Raw genomic sequence first — 15,323 nt, 5'->3', positions numbered from 1 at the left:
CCTCCCCACTGTCTCACAGCCTTCTTCTCTAGCACTTCTATGACAGCCTTCACCTTCAGTGCTGTACTGTGTATGGAGAATTGTATTGCTAATTGTTACTGTTCTCTGTGTATAATTTGGTTACTGTAATGTAATGTAATGTTCTGTGTACCCTTTACTGTACAGCGCTGCGGACCACTTGTGGCGCCCTATAAATAAAATGTAATAATAATAGGACACTTGGGCTCTCTGTACAGTACACAAGTACCGAACATAGGGCCTGATACAGAGCCGAACGCTCTGACCAGAGCGCTCGCTCTGAATCAGGGCCCTCCTCCATGAAAATGGAGCGTCCTCCTGGACGCTCGCATAGCTGTGGGTGACCACCCACAGCTGATGCGAGCGTCCATGATGATGGTCGCGATGGTCAAGACCATCGCGACCATGGGGCTTGCGACGAGACCCTGTGGTAGGGTCTCGCTGCCGCAAGCCCAGGAGTGATTTTGGCTCTATCAGAGCCAAAATCACTCCCACTGACATCATTACTGATGTCAGTGGGGCCGGCTTCAGACGGTAGGCGTTCCCATGGGAACGCCTCTGTCTGGCAGCCACACCCACCAAAGGGGGCATGCTGTCAGTCACCATCGACAGCACGCCCCCTTTGGTGTGAGACCCCGAGCAACGTATCCTCGTCGCTCGCACATGTCGAGACCCGGTAGGGTCTCGCTGCCGCAAGCCCTGGAGTGATTTTGGCTCTATCAGAGCCAAAATCACTCCCACTGACATCACTAATCGTGCGCATGCGCAGTGGGGCAACATCGACCCGCTTGTGAGAGTCCTGCGCTCGCGAGCGGGTCTGAATGACCCCCATAATTTAAAGCAATGTGTTTTTACTATAGTGATCCAGTTCTTTTAATCCTTAACATTGATAGTGATAATCCTCTATTGTTCATAAATGATATACCTCTTAGATTGTAAGCCTACTTGGCCAGGACCATCATTACCTTCTGTTTCAAATGATTGTTTATAATTTGTTTGTACCATGATCCCTTCAATGTACGGCTCTGTATAATATTTTGGCACTTTATAAATAAATGAGTTATAATATTTTATTGATATTATTACTGTCATTTGTCCTAATGCTGCATCTATAACTATATTACTTTCCGTGCCCCAGGCGATGTATGTAGTTTTTTTTCACGGAAGGCGGGATGGGGAGGGGGGGAAGGGATTTAATTGGTCACAAGATTGCATAGTTGCCAATTGCAGTAAATATAATATTGCCCAGACCTCTGGGATCTTATTTTGCCACTGACACAATGTTATTGCGCACGTTTGCAGAGCTGCCTTTGATCTCTGGCAGTTTATAGGCATATAGAGGAATTGACAAATACATTCGCCACCATCCGGAATAAACGCTTTGAAATGTGATAGTATACACAAAGATCTGATCAAATTGTTACATAAATAATTACCCCATTTTAAGTTCACTTTTTAGGCGTAATTTCCCTTAAATGTTAGAAGAACAAAGTCATTACGATGGTGGGATTTGCTTTTCTGCTGACAGTAAGTGAATAATAAGATGTGTTATGCGCAGGGGGTGTTGCTAGGATCTCATTGCCCTGGGTGCAGCTTGAATTCTATATAACAGCAGCAATGCGGACGCGCCAAACAACGGCAATTGCGATGGCTACGGTACAGAGGGGGCCCTGACTCCATGCGCCCCCTCTCCCCTTCACATCCAACACACGCAGTAAATGTCCAGCAGGGGCGTAACTAGGTATTTAAAGGCCCCATAGCAAAAGTTTGTAACGGCCCCTATGTACCACCCAATGGTGAAAAATGTATATAACACATGTAACTTTGACAAGGAAGATGGGCCCCCCATAAGCTCTGGGCCCCATAGCAGCTGCACCCCTCCCTGCACCTATGGTAGTTACACCCATGATGTCCGGCCAGCCCCCCAGAAGTTTTACCACTGACATGCATTTGTTCACAGATGGTCAGTGTCATGGTGGAGCTGTAAAATGGGATTAACATCTATAAATTATCTCTCATCACAGCCAATGGCACTCACCCACTGCCTGCCCACACACAGCCAATGGTAATCACCCACTGCCAACCCACACACAGCCAATGGCACACGCGCACACACAGCCAATGGCACACGCCCACTGCCTGCCCACACACAGCCAATGACACACACCCACTGCCTGCCCACACACAGCCAATGGCAATCGCCCACTGTCTGCCCACACACAGCCAATGGCAATCGCCCACTGTCTGCCCACACACAGCCAATGGCAATCACCCACTGTCTGCCCACACACAGCCAATGGCAATCGCCCACTGTCTGCCCACACACAGCCAATGGCACACGCGCACACACAGCCAATGGCACACGCCCACTGCCTGCCCACAAACAGCCAATGGCACACACCCACTGCCTGCCCACACACAGCCAATGGCAATCGCCCACTGTCTGCCCACACACAGCCAATGGCAATCGCCCACTGTCTGCCCACACACAGCCAATGGCACTCACCCACTGCCTGCCCACACACAGCCAATGGCACACACCCACTGCCTGCCCACACACAGCCAATGGCAATCGCCCACTGTCTGCCCACACACAGCCAATGGCAATCGCCCACTGCCTGCCCACACACAGCCAATGGCACTCGCCCACTGCCTGCCCACACACAGCCAATGGCACTCGCCCACTGCCTGCCCACACACAGCCAATGGCACTCACCCACTGCCTGCCCTCAAGCAGCCAATGGCACTCACTCACTGCCTGCCCACACACATAAAATAAACCCCTCCTACAATTTGCCCAAATGCCCAGGGCCTCCAAAAACACACCCATGTCTGCCCAGCCACACCAAGAAGTGCCCATATCAGGCCCATATTATAGTTAGACCATGCATATTTTTGGCCCACAAATTAGGACAGTCTTTATGAAATAGGGACAGATGAGAGGTCCTCGCACATGCATACAGTATTATTGTGGTACAAAAGGAAATGGAGACAAAATATTGAGCACGACACAAAGATAAATCAGATTTAGTTCATTTAATATTTCATACTGAGAAGGCACTACAGTAAGGATTGGTACACAGTACACAGTGCCAGTCCTGTCAGTGAGCTACTATATTAATATATAATGTGTCACTACGTCTTTACTCCAGCACATTTCCTGACCGGTCCAGGCCGGACACATTATGGCCCCAGACCAGCCCTAAAAATATCTACAAATATATTAACAATATTAGCATTAATGCCTCCTAATAGAGGCTCAGATCCATGACGGCAAATTATCTTCATACAGTCTACAAACTGTGACATGATATCGCCTGACGCTAGCGGGGCGTGCTCCAGAAGGGCATTTCCTATTGGCTAAAGGCTTCAGAGTGACCCTGCTGGTGTGTTATATAACGGAGTTATATCAAGATATACAAATAATACACAATTGACATTAATATGTGTAGAAAGTATGGTCAAATATCTTGATATAAATATTCTCTAGTACTTAAATGTTGTACAGTGCTACGTAAAAACTGTTGGCACGTTATAATTAGCCCACAGACATTTCATCCTATAAACAATCTTATACAAAAGGACCCTGCTCATAAGAGCTTACAATCTAAAGGATGCGCATAGTTGCCAACTGTCCTTGGTGTGAGCCTAAGGTTCACCTCCCACACACAATTGGTTTTGTCCCAAATGTTGACTTGAAATGTTACATTTGATACCCATTATATTGATGATATACCCTTACTTGAAATTAAGGATTTGCTCAGTGTTTAATTATTTAACTGTTATCTCAACCAAGTTGAATGTTGAACTTCCTATCTCCCAACCCAGTCTGGTCTACTATCATAAGCAATAGGCTCTCTCAGCTGATCGCGTAACATATAATGCCACCTACAGGATGGAAGTCAGTACTACACCCCTTTAAAATACCATTAAACAATTTTCCTTTTAACTTTAATAAAGTTGCAACTTCAAGTGCTCATTATAGGCAAAAAGAGTTTTACAAAATATACATATTTTAATAACATATTCTGTGTACCTAAATTCACACCATATGGAAATGTGTTTTGTCACAATGGATTTGTGAAAGGGCATTGTGACATTTGTGCTATATTAATAGAATACAAAAACACATGATAATAATTTAGGGCTCTGACCTAACCCTGCTGTTTCCTCCCACCAGCCTTCTCTCCATAATGGCAGCCCCAACAATGTGCTTGTAAACATTACAAGGATGCAGCCAGGAGTGTAACTTGAATTCAGTGTTAGCGGGAAGAGGACGCCATCCGTTACTGCGACAGGCCAGCCCCCATGCATGTTTATTAATGCAGAGCTGGGGTCCTCTGGAATGCATGAACACTCAGCATAAGACCCCCCCCATATATCTCCAGTTTCGATAACAGTATCACGGACTACCACGCCCCTTTATGTCACCATTCGGACTGAATGAATCTAAATTCTTCCATTTTTATATTTTTGTTTGTTTTTAATGATGTCATGATAGCACTTTGTATCAGCTGCCTTATTCCAATTGTCAACTAGAACCAGATAACCAGGTCCAATCCACAATTGCCAGGAAAATAAGTGAATATCAAAAAACCATACAGATTATAGAAAAACAGTCAATACACAGAAAATACAATGTAAATCTTTTTAGCTGCCCGCACAACCTCTATAGCTAAATATACAACCAGATATTGTTCTATACAAGTAACCAAGCTCTTGGCTGGCTGAGGATTCTGGGAATTGCAGTTTAGATAAAGGCCGTCTTTTACTGTTTGTCTACCATAATACAAAAAAAAATACATATAAAACCTCATATTAATACATATATCATCTCTCTGTAACTCATCGTATCGCACTATAATAAAAGTTATTTTCTTATAGATTTTTTGTTCTATCTTTTTTAGCCTAATAACCCCTTCGCCCCGCAAGCCTCATCCACTGCACCTTAGAACAAGTCGCTATAACCTACTGGACTGTTACAGATCATTACCCAACGTTACCTCCCAGCATTGCTCTATAACTCCTCAAATGAAGTGAAATAAATACATTCACATATTGCTGCCAGTGTAAGTATTGCATTCCACCGTTAGTACATAGAGATAAGATGTATAGCACAATGGTTATATATTGATAGTGTTCATTAGAAAAGCAGCACATTTTGGCTTATGGTGACCGTTTAAGTCTACGTCCACCTCTGGCCTGGGGTGAGACATATACTAAGTTCTATTGGGCACTGATTTATATATCATGGTCTTGTGTCATGATATACTACTTAATGTATGTGATGTGGTCTCGGAATATAGAACACACCAACTTCTTCTATAAAGCATTAGGAAGCTGAGACAACTCTTATTTGTAAAGTAATAGCCCCAATCGAGTACTCACAATACCACTACACAGTACACACTGACCGTCTCCCACACATAAACCTGCAATGCATTTTCAATCTTGATGATTTATGCGAATCAAACTGGGTTTCTGAAAACCTATCAAACTTAAGATACAAGTTTCCTTTATATAAATCAGCAGGTAATATTATCCAAAAATATATATATATGTAATGATGAGCACACTTCAGCAGTGATATGTGGCGACTTTGCCGATATCGCAGCGTGTGGGACTGAGAATATTCCAATGAGAAACGACTAAATTATCATGGTGGTAACGGTAGTCAGCAGATTACCGCAACATAACTTCCAATATTTATTCCTGCAGAATCAGGACAAAATAATACCAACCTCCAATCCACCTAAACCCCCCTATGATTCATCTAAAACCCCCTCCGATCCACCTAAACCCCCCTATGATTCACGTAAACCCACCTCCGATCCACCTAAACCCCCCTATGATTCATCTAAAACCCCCTCCGATCCACCTAAACCCTCCTATGATTCACGTAAACCCACCTCTGATCCACCTAACCCCCCTATGATTCATCTAAAACCCCCTCCGATCCACCTAAACCCCCCTACGATCCACCTAAAGCTCCCTATGATTCACCTATACTCCACTACGATCCACCTAAACCCCCCTATGATTCACCTAAACCCCCTATGATCCCCCCCCAAAAAAAACCTACGATCCACCCAAAACACCAACATTTGGATGAAGCTCCATCCATATTAATGTGAGACAATCCAGCAAAATGGTGACAATTGGGAGCCTGTGTGTGCGGCCATCTTCAAACCACCCAAATGACGCCATAAGCTATTAGTTTGCTATTAGTTTGCTCACCACGAGTGCTGAACAGCTGGACACTTACACGTTTGTGGCCATTTTGAACAGGAAACCAGTCGCCAAGCACAGGATCAACCTATGTGTGGCCAGTGTAAAACTCCCCAAACCAGGACAGACATGTATTTACGCATGCTTTGTAACTGGTAATGCTGGGTTCTCTGTTACCATCCATTCAATGGGACTTACTGACAGGAAGACTTGTGTGCATAGGAAAAATATCTGCCCCCACTATCACAGCTTTATCTCACATCTTCAACTCTGATAATATCCTAAATCATTGAAGTACGTTATCAGACACTCTTTCATATGAGCCAGATGGTATTTTGTGTTCAGTGGTCCTTTAAGATAAACGTGGGAAACAGCATTTGAGAACCACTATAAAAATGTCTAAAAATACATTCACAGAAGAAGCAGATGTACTATCAGATTATAACCTTAAAAAAAAAAAGTGCACATTAGGCCATACTGTACATAAGCCTGCTTTGTTCAGGACTAATAATACAATTCCACCTTGTGTGGTAGTGGCAGATATCTTTTGGGCTGAACCAGTATTCAAGGGAAAACATCCCATCATTTCATTAGGAACCAATGACCATCGTCAATGCTACCTTGCATGACCAATGTTCATTAAAATATAACCCATGATTTAAATTGGAATATTAAGTCACAGTGATGTCACTGGTTCCTAGTGAATGGTTAGGCTGCATTCTCAGTGATGTCACTAGTCCCTAGGGAGTGAATAGGCTGCATTCTCAGTGATGTCACTGGTCCCTAGTGAATGGATAGGCTGCACTCAGTGATGTCACTAGTTCCTAGTGAGTGTATAGGCTGCATTCTCAGTGATGTCACTGGCTCCTAATGAGTGCATAGGCTGCACTCTCAGTGATGTCACTGACCCCTAGTGAGTGGATAGGCTGCACTATCAGTGATGTCATTGGTTGCTAGTGAATGAATAGGCTGCATTCTCAGGGATTTCACTGGTTCCTAGTGACTGGATAGGCTGCACTGTCAGTGATGTCACGGATTCCTAGTGACTGGATAGGCTGCACTCTCAGTGATGTCACTGGCTCCTAGTGAATGGATAAGGCTGCACTTTCAGTGATGTCACTGGTTCCTAGTGAGTGGATAGGCTGTATTCTCAGTGATGTCACTGGTTCCTAGTGACTGGATAGGCTGCACTCTCAGTGATGTCACTGGTTCCTAGTGACTGGATAAGGCTGCACTGTCAGTGATGTCACTGGTTCCTAGTGAGTGGATAGGCTGTATTCTCAGTGATGTCACTGGTTCCTAGTGACTGGATAGGCTGCACTATCAGTGATGTCACTGGTTCCTAGTGACTGGATAGGCTGCATTCTTATGATTGTGTGTAAGCAACGGATGCACTTAAAAAAAAAAAAAAAATCTATGAATTTGCATTTATATTCGGATATATCAGTATCATCGTCTCCTAGAGATAACGCAGTTGCAGAGCAAAGTCATCAGCAGCATAAAATGCCAGCGAAAAAAGGACGATTTTAGCAAACTCATTTCTCCTAGGTACCCAGTGATAAGGGGCATGGGGCAGAATGTGAGCAATACGGAGGCCAAGAGACAGGGTGCAGGAGAAGTGACCATGGACAGGGAGTAGCTGTGTGATGGCTGCTAGAATATATGGCAGTGAGTCAGGTGGATCAGAGAGGGCACCTGGGCAGATGGAGATATGACAGGAGTGTATGGAATTGGAATTGTGACAGTAGGGTAGTGGCACAGGAGGACTGTTTGGATTCCAGGCGCTATTAGATGTGCTTGTATAGCCGTGGAGGCTTAGATGGAGAGTTGTACATCTCCCTGGTCTGTGACGTGTTCTGTAGCTCCATCAGAACCCTGTCTCTTTGTCCGGCAGGATGAGTCCATCTCTCGTCTCCACGCCCAATGCCCCCCTTTTCCAGGGCTCACTGCAATCCAAGGTATACTTCTTAGGCTGTGGGAGGTCAGCGTGCGGAGTGACCAGCTGCTTCAGCCTCTGTCAGGAATAAGCCATAATATAAATACATAAGATACAAATATATATATATATATATATATATATATATATACACATACATACATACATACACACACACACATACATACATACATACATACATACATACATACATACACACACACACTTCTTGTGCCCCCGATTCCCACCACCTTTTGTAAGGATTGCCGTCAATAGTTGTGGGGACCCTTATTGATAAACAACAACAGGCGCACATGCTGCAAGATCCAGAAGCCGGTTACGCTGAGTTTGGGCAGTACTGCGCCAAACCCGATGCTCTGCCAAACTGGATGAGGCCTGGCCAATTGCCGCTTTGACCAAGAGGCTGAATTGTTTTTACTGATCGTGTTTTAATGTTTATTTACAATGAACTATATTTTTGCTACATTAATACAAATATACTTAGAGACAACAGTAACATAGTTGAAAGGAAAACACGTCAACATTGAAAAAAAAATTGAACCACCGGTCGCTGACATTGTTTGGATCTATATTAAGGGGACCTCCCCATTTATCACACCCCATGCAGAAAGGTTACCTGAATAAATGGACCCTTGGTCCTCAGAGTGATGTAGGCGGCATAGATAGGAATGCAGATCATGGATGAGATCGCCATGAGCCAGCCAATGGCATAACCCCAGGGCGGGTACACGTAGCGGTTATTGTACTTCAGGGGCGTGTACTTGATGAGGGAGAAGAGGAAGGTGCCCTGCGGGGGAGGAACCAAAGGGGAAATTGAACTATGAATAGATTAAATCAGATCTATCTACCATCTCAGTATATACCTGGAAGGAACCCATGGGCTCAAAAAGACTTTGTGCCATAGGCCGCCCACAGAATGTCAGTAATACACTGTTATATTGCAATATAATGTCATGAATAGCAAGCAATAGCCTTCTACAAACGTGTGATCCAGCGATACATTAGTACTATTGAAAACTTTTTCCGTAGGACTTAACCCCCATCTCTGTACATTAATGTTCTGTACTGTACAGAGAAGAGTTGAAGGTTCTAAAAGTAGAAACAACAGCTGGCTCCTAATCTAACGGCCTAAGGATTTGACCAATCACAAGTAAAATGTTATTATGATCTCTCCTGTTGGATCTCTCCCTTCCGTGGCTGTCACAATTCCCAACCAGCAGAGCACTCCAGGCCCCTGATCTGTAATAACTCACCAGGCACACCGCGGGGGTGGTTACTAGCCAGCAGTACTTCACCAGTGGCCACGGCCGGTAGCCAATCATGTCCTCTATGTTATCATAGAAACGGTCAGCACCTGTAAAGGAACACAAAGCATTAGAGCCAATGGGCATTGCCTAGTCATTTGCCCGATACAGTCCTGGTACTAAACAGTCTTTGGACTCACCATAGACCCAGCCAACGCACACCACCTCAAAGATGGCGACACAGAGAAGGCAGGTTCCGCTGGCTGCGTAATAATCAAAGAGCTGGAAGACGTACATACCACCCTACAGGGGAGAAGAGCAAGCAAAGGCAGGATGAACGTACCAACCATCACTGAGTGTGCCTGATATAGTCAGTAGTTCTTTGTGTAATATAAGAAGTTACGGAAATACATTTAGTCAAAGAAAGAGACTCCTATCCATACAGACATAGAAGTGGATAGATCCCCTTCAGTTTTTGAACCCTGACATCATCAGGTACTGTCCAACATCATTCCCTACCATCCACGTGGGCATAGAGGGGGAATATAATCTTGTGGTGAGCGCAGCGAGCGAAGCTAGCCCGCGAGGGGCCAAGTCTCTTTTTTTGGTGGACTGTATGGGCATGGAACCACACTTCCGTCCTCACTCCACGTCACTTTCAGGTACAGAAACTGAAGGGGAAATATACCTTTCCCTACAGACATGTCATCCAGCTGTATAACAGGCACATCTGACCATAATGAGACTCGGAGATCATTCATGGGACTGCGCGCGTCCCATTAACAACAACAGTATCTGGAACGCACAGGTCCCTTCCGCATGGGGTAAAGCGGAAGAGGAGGTAATTGTACCAATCTCATGGCAATTAGCAGGGTATAAAGGCTAGATAGGAGCTCCAAATGGCAACCATACCTGATGAAGGATAATACCAATCCGAAACGCGTTGCATGGAGGCCATGAGGACGACTGAAAGGGTTGTTTGAACTCCACCATCGGTGCCCATTATTCCTGCATATCTTCTGCGGTGGTGCCGAGCACATTGCCAGGACTACAGATGCTTTGTAAGCATAGCCCACCGCACCACCAATTTACGGTGAGTGGAGAATAAGGGTCACACCCTACCCCAAATTTTTTTTTTTTTTACATTGTATGTATATTTATGTTTTATATGCTGCCAGCATATGATATATATGAATAAATTGTTCTTTTATATATTAGGTTACTGTGTGTTGGTCCATTCAATGAAATAGACAAGGATTAACATTAGAGCTAACAATTTAAACATTTATCCACCATACAGCGCCAAAACCTGGTCATTCCATAAGTTTAATTTCTTGCTGTGGAAAGTGTGTGTTTCTTTCCCTATAAACAAGGAGGCAGCTTGAAGTTTGGTTAACGTTTCGGAAAAGGTATAACATCTGACCATAAGGCCAGGAGGGAGCTGGGGGCATCATGGGAGAATAGGGGGGCCACGTGAGCTTGCGACGTCTGCTATGTGCAGGCAAACAGACCATGTTAACACCTGTTGGCGGCTTCCAGGGACCTTGCAGGAAACCTGTCCCCACGGTCGCACCTTTCAAAGTAAATTTTTTTTAATAAATGTATTTTAATAACTAAATGCTACATTTACATGCAAGATGCAATAGTCCTAACTGTGATTATCGCAGGAGGTGTGTACATGCCCCCTTCCCATTGCAGGGGTGGATTATGTTACTCTACCTCAGTTAGGAGGATGAGGCCCAGCAGGTAGCAGATGACAGCGATTCCCAGTATGAGAAATTCCCGGCGATACTTCTTCCTGAATACTTCGGGAAACAGGTCTACGATTGCCGTGACCAGACTCTCCACACAGACAAACTGCACGGAGAGAACACAAGTACCCGTAAGTAACTAACCATGTAACAGTATCATATTCTCATGGAATGGTACGGGATACCGGTGCTCGGGTCCCTGGAGATCAAAATTCTGATTCCGGCATCCCGACAGGGGTAGGATACCAACACCTGTCGGTAGGCATCCTAACCCTCCCCCTCTCTCTCTACCCTAACCCTCCCTTCTCGGTGCCTAAACCTAACAATCCCCTCCCTGCTCCCTAAACCTAATCCTCCTTCCCCTTAGTGCCTAACCTCTAACCCTCCCTCTAACCGCACAACTTACCTTCAGGATTCCAACGGGATGCCGGTGCCGGGATATTGAACGTATCTCCTTCCCAGTGGGCAGGTAAAGTCACACCAGCTCCACACTTTGCATTGCAAATTAAGGAGATTTTTTTTATATATATATATATATATATATATATATATATATATATTTTCGATTAAAACTTTTTTTTTATTTTAAAGTTACTAAAAATAAAATATACTGTCACAGTTTGAAGAATTGCAATAAATGGAATGATTGCAAATCTAGAAATAAGGATAAATGCATCTCTGCAAGGTTTTCCCTCATCCCCCCACCCTCATCCTATTTCCCCTGTTCTGTTTAACGGAGTTGGTTGTTGGCCTTTGGCTCCACCCATTGCGAGAGCTGAAGCCCTATGATAACTGCTGCCATTTGTTTCACCTTCCGGAGAGTGAAGAAAATGGTGGACACTGTCACCAGCGACAGGTTGGAGACTGAAGGGGAGATGTATCAAGGCTTGGAGGTGAGATAGAGTGAAGAAGTTGCCCAAAGCATTAAATCAGCGTCTGTCATTTCAAAGACTGTGCTAGATCAATGACATCTAGAAGCTGATTGGTTGCTATGGGCAATTACGGCACTTTATCTCTCTCCAAAGCTTGAAGCTTCTCCTAAGGGCGGTGACACAGACAGATACAATCGGTCAAGTACTCAATATATATTCCGTCTGCTGTGAGATGGTTCCTATTGCGCCCATCGAAGCGGGTTCAAAACTAGTGCATAGTGCCCTCAATACCCATTTGCACAATGTCCGCCAGTACCTGACTGTCGAGTCCCAAGAAGATGAGCATGAGGAAGAAGAGGCAGGACCAGAGCGGGGACACCGGCATCATTGTCACAGCTTTTGGATAGGCAATAAAAGCCAGCCCAGGACCTGCAATGGAGAAGATGTCTGTGAGCCACCAAGACCTCTGTAGGCATAAGGATTAGATGTAAGAGTTTTGAAGACATATACATATATATATTTATATACATATATAGCCACCAATCGACCAGGCTTGTTGCGGTTTTAAATCTATCGTTGAAAGGGCAGCTATGACAAACTGCTAGTAAATATACCCCAAAAAGTCACTTCAGGAGGTTTGTAGAGGGTCCTGATTACATGTAGAAGAGAGGGAAGGTCTGAAGTTCTCTAGAAACATGAATAAATAATTGTGGGGTTTGCTTTAAGGAGCAGTTGAGGAGATCACCTAATATGGCTGCATCCTTCAGACAAAGGTCCCACTTGTGGCAAATTTACATTCTTTGTGGAGATCTCCTGGATATCACTAGTGAGGTCCTACTGCCAACCTGTCCTTCTCCACCGCTTGTGGTGGTCACTCTGGTCTCTGTTCACCATCTATTCTCCCATCTAGTAACGGGAACCATTCAACTTACCAGACTCGGCCACCTGAGAGATATGAACGCCTTGCTCCCGAGCCATGAACCCCAGAACCGAGAAGATGGCGAATCCAGCCACGAAGCTGGTAATGCTGTTCAGAAAACAGAGCGCGATGCAGTCTCTGGAGACGGAGAAAGGACAGACATTTTGTCTTTGGGTGGAGAGAGCAGCGCAAACAAATGGAGTGAAGACAGATGCGATATGTGAGGGTTATGGGAACACGGGACAAATACATGGAGAGACGTCACCTCATGTCACGCCAGTCTTTATAGCCATCAATGATGTCACTTGTTATTAGTCTACAACCTCCACACTGTGCAGACAATACAGATACTGTAACCAGGAGTAACCGTACCTGTAGCAGTTGTTGTTGTACTTGTTGTAGCTCCCCAGCGCCGTCAGACAACCCTGACAGATGGCGTACGAGAAGAAGATTTGGGTCCCGGCATCCATCCAGACCTGCATAACGGACAACCAGTACATAGCTTTGGCTTCTCTCTCTGATGTGCATCATGGCCCCATAACTACACCAAATTAGCCACGACCTATATACAGTAACTCATATACAAGTACATTGGCCCTCATTCAGAGGCGGTCGCAAAAGCAAGCGCTCGCTCTGAATGAGGGTGGCCGCTTGACTGTTCAAGTGCGGCCTCCTGGTTGCTAGCTAAGCTGTGGGTTACCACCCACAGATTTAGTGGCCGACCAGGTTGATGGACGAGATGGTCAAGACCATCGCGACCATCGGGGCTTGCGACGAGACCCTAAGGTTGGGTCTCGGCAACCGCAAGCCCCAGGGAGCTTCCTGCTCTGATCGAGCAGGAAGCTTCCCCACTGACATCACTGATGATGTCAGTGTGGCCGCCCACAAAACGGCAGGAGGTTCCTTAAGGAACGCCTCCGTTTGTGAAGCCACCCCCCTGCCACGCCTACAAAATGATCAACATCGACAGCTGCCCCTTTTGTAGTGAGCTCCGGAGCGAGAGAATTTCTCTCTCACTCCGGGGCTTGCGCACGCGCAGTGCGGCCGCTGTGCGTGCGCAGGGCCAAAACATCGACCCGGTTGCGAGCGCTCAGCGCTTGCGACCGGGTCTGAATGAGGGCACTTGTCCTACCAATCATACAGCGAGTATCTATGGGAGGCACCATTATTGAACTGCAGGAGAGGAATTGATCAGGTCAATACGTTGTCAGGATCCCAGTATTATGGACAACACCCAGACAGCGATATATGTGTCGTCAGGTGGGGGGGGGGCACAAATGCAGAAGCAATGTGCAAAATATCACGTGACCTATGCTGCATGTCACATGACCAATAAAACCAGCATGGTGCCAGGTTGTCAATTATGATGTTGTCACACTTTACTGACCAGTTACTGAGGTCTTGTTCACATACATCCTTGGTAACTATGGTATCCATATATGATGGAGTACCGACATGTCCCACACAAAATGTTATGCTAGGTTAGATGATAAGATTTTTTTCTGCATAGTTGGATTAATGGCCACGTGGGCCTGGGGCTAAAGGGCCTATTGTGTGAAGGGGAGGAGCTGTGACCAGTGATACTTGGGTGTTGCCAGTGACATGTGGTCATGGCCCATGTCATGTGAGTGTGATCAGTGACGTGTGGGTGTCTCCAGTACCATGTGGGCAAGGCCAATGTCATGTAGATGTGACCATTGATATGTGGGTGTGGCCAGTGCCATGTGGGTGTGTACACCCCCTACACCCTGGAATAAGGGAGCAGGCTAGGAATGGCCATCGGTGTGGCGTCCATTGATGGTTACCATCGCTGGATGGGCCCATCGGTGATTACCATCGATGCAACTAAACCCATTTATGGCGAACCATCGATGGTCTGCACCCCATCAATGGTCCCCTTCTGCTGCAGGCACAGCAGGCCGCATGTCAATGAAAAATTAGGAGGGGCTTAGCTGCCGCCGGGGGCCTGGCTATGCACCGTCCTACCTAAAAAAAAAAAAAAATTGTCTCCCACTCATCCATCGATGGCGGAGAACCATTGTCTCTCTGCCATCGATGGCAAAACTAGTTAACATCAATGGGGAATCATCGATGTTTTGAAAACATTGATAGTCGTTGGCCATCTCTAGAGCAGGCCGGGTTATTATACTGATACTGGAGCAGATTAGGGATTAGCTTCGGGATGGGGATACTGGGATTCCTTTTCAGGTGGGGAATATTAGGAATCATTCTAGTTTGGATCAAAGACTTAATAAAACAAAAAAAAATAGGGATTAATCTGTTGAATACACTGTGGTAAAATGGGGTGTGGCTTTGGATACCGAGGGGCATTAA

The 15,323-nt window shown here is 45.4% G+C and overlaps 1 protein-coding gene across 2 annotated transcripts in view; it reads right to left on the bottom strand.

The window, feature by feature from the left end:
- Positions 1-6,101: 6,101 nt before the first annotated feature.
- LOC148479148 (sodium- and chloride-dependent betaine transporter-like) overlaps positions 6,102-15,323 on the bottom strand; it is a 43,367-nt gene continuing 34,145 nt past the window's right edge. For both annotated transcript variants that reach the window (XM_088454885.1, XM_088454886.1), the window contains exons 8-15: positions 13,362-13,465; positions 13,003-13,127; positions 12,387-12,499; positions 11,167-11,304; positions 9,648-9,750; positions 9,457-9,557; positions 8,820-8,990; positions 6,102-8,260 (exon numbers count right to left, since the gene is read on the bottom strand). In XM_088454885.1, coding sequence (XP_088311011.1) covers positions 8,114-8,260; positions 8,820-8,990; positions 9,457-9,557; positions 9,648-9,750; positions 11,167-11,304; positions 12,387-12,499; positions 13,003-13,127; positions 13,362-13,465 — 1,002 coding nt within the window. In that variant the 3' untranslated portion in view covers positions 6,102-8,113. The remainder of the gene's footprint in view (positions 8,261-8,819; positions 8,991-9,456; positions 9,558-9,647; positions 9,751-11,166; positions 11,305-12,386; positions 12,500-13,002; positions 13,128-13,361; positions 13,466-15,323) is intronic.

The sequence above is a fragment of the Taudactylus pleione genome, unplaced genomic scaffold (assembly GCF_031769625.1).
Source record: "Taudactylus pleione unplaced genomic scaffold, aTauple2 ptg000634l, whole genome shotgun sequence".
Classification (NCBI taxonomy): Eukaryota; Metazoa; Chordata; class Amphibia; order Anura; family Myobatrachidae; genus Taudactylus; species Taudactylus pleione.
Note: the sequence above shows the minus strand (reverse complement) of the source record. Positions and strands in the feature narration are given on the sequence as shown.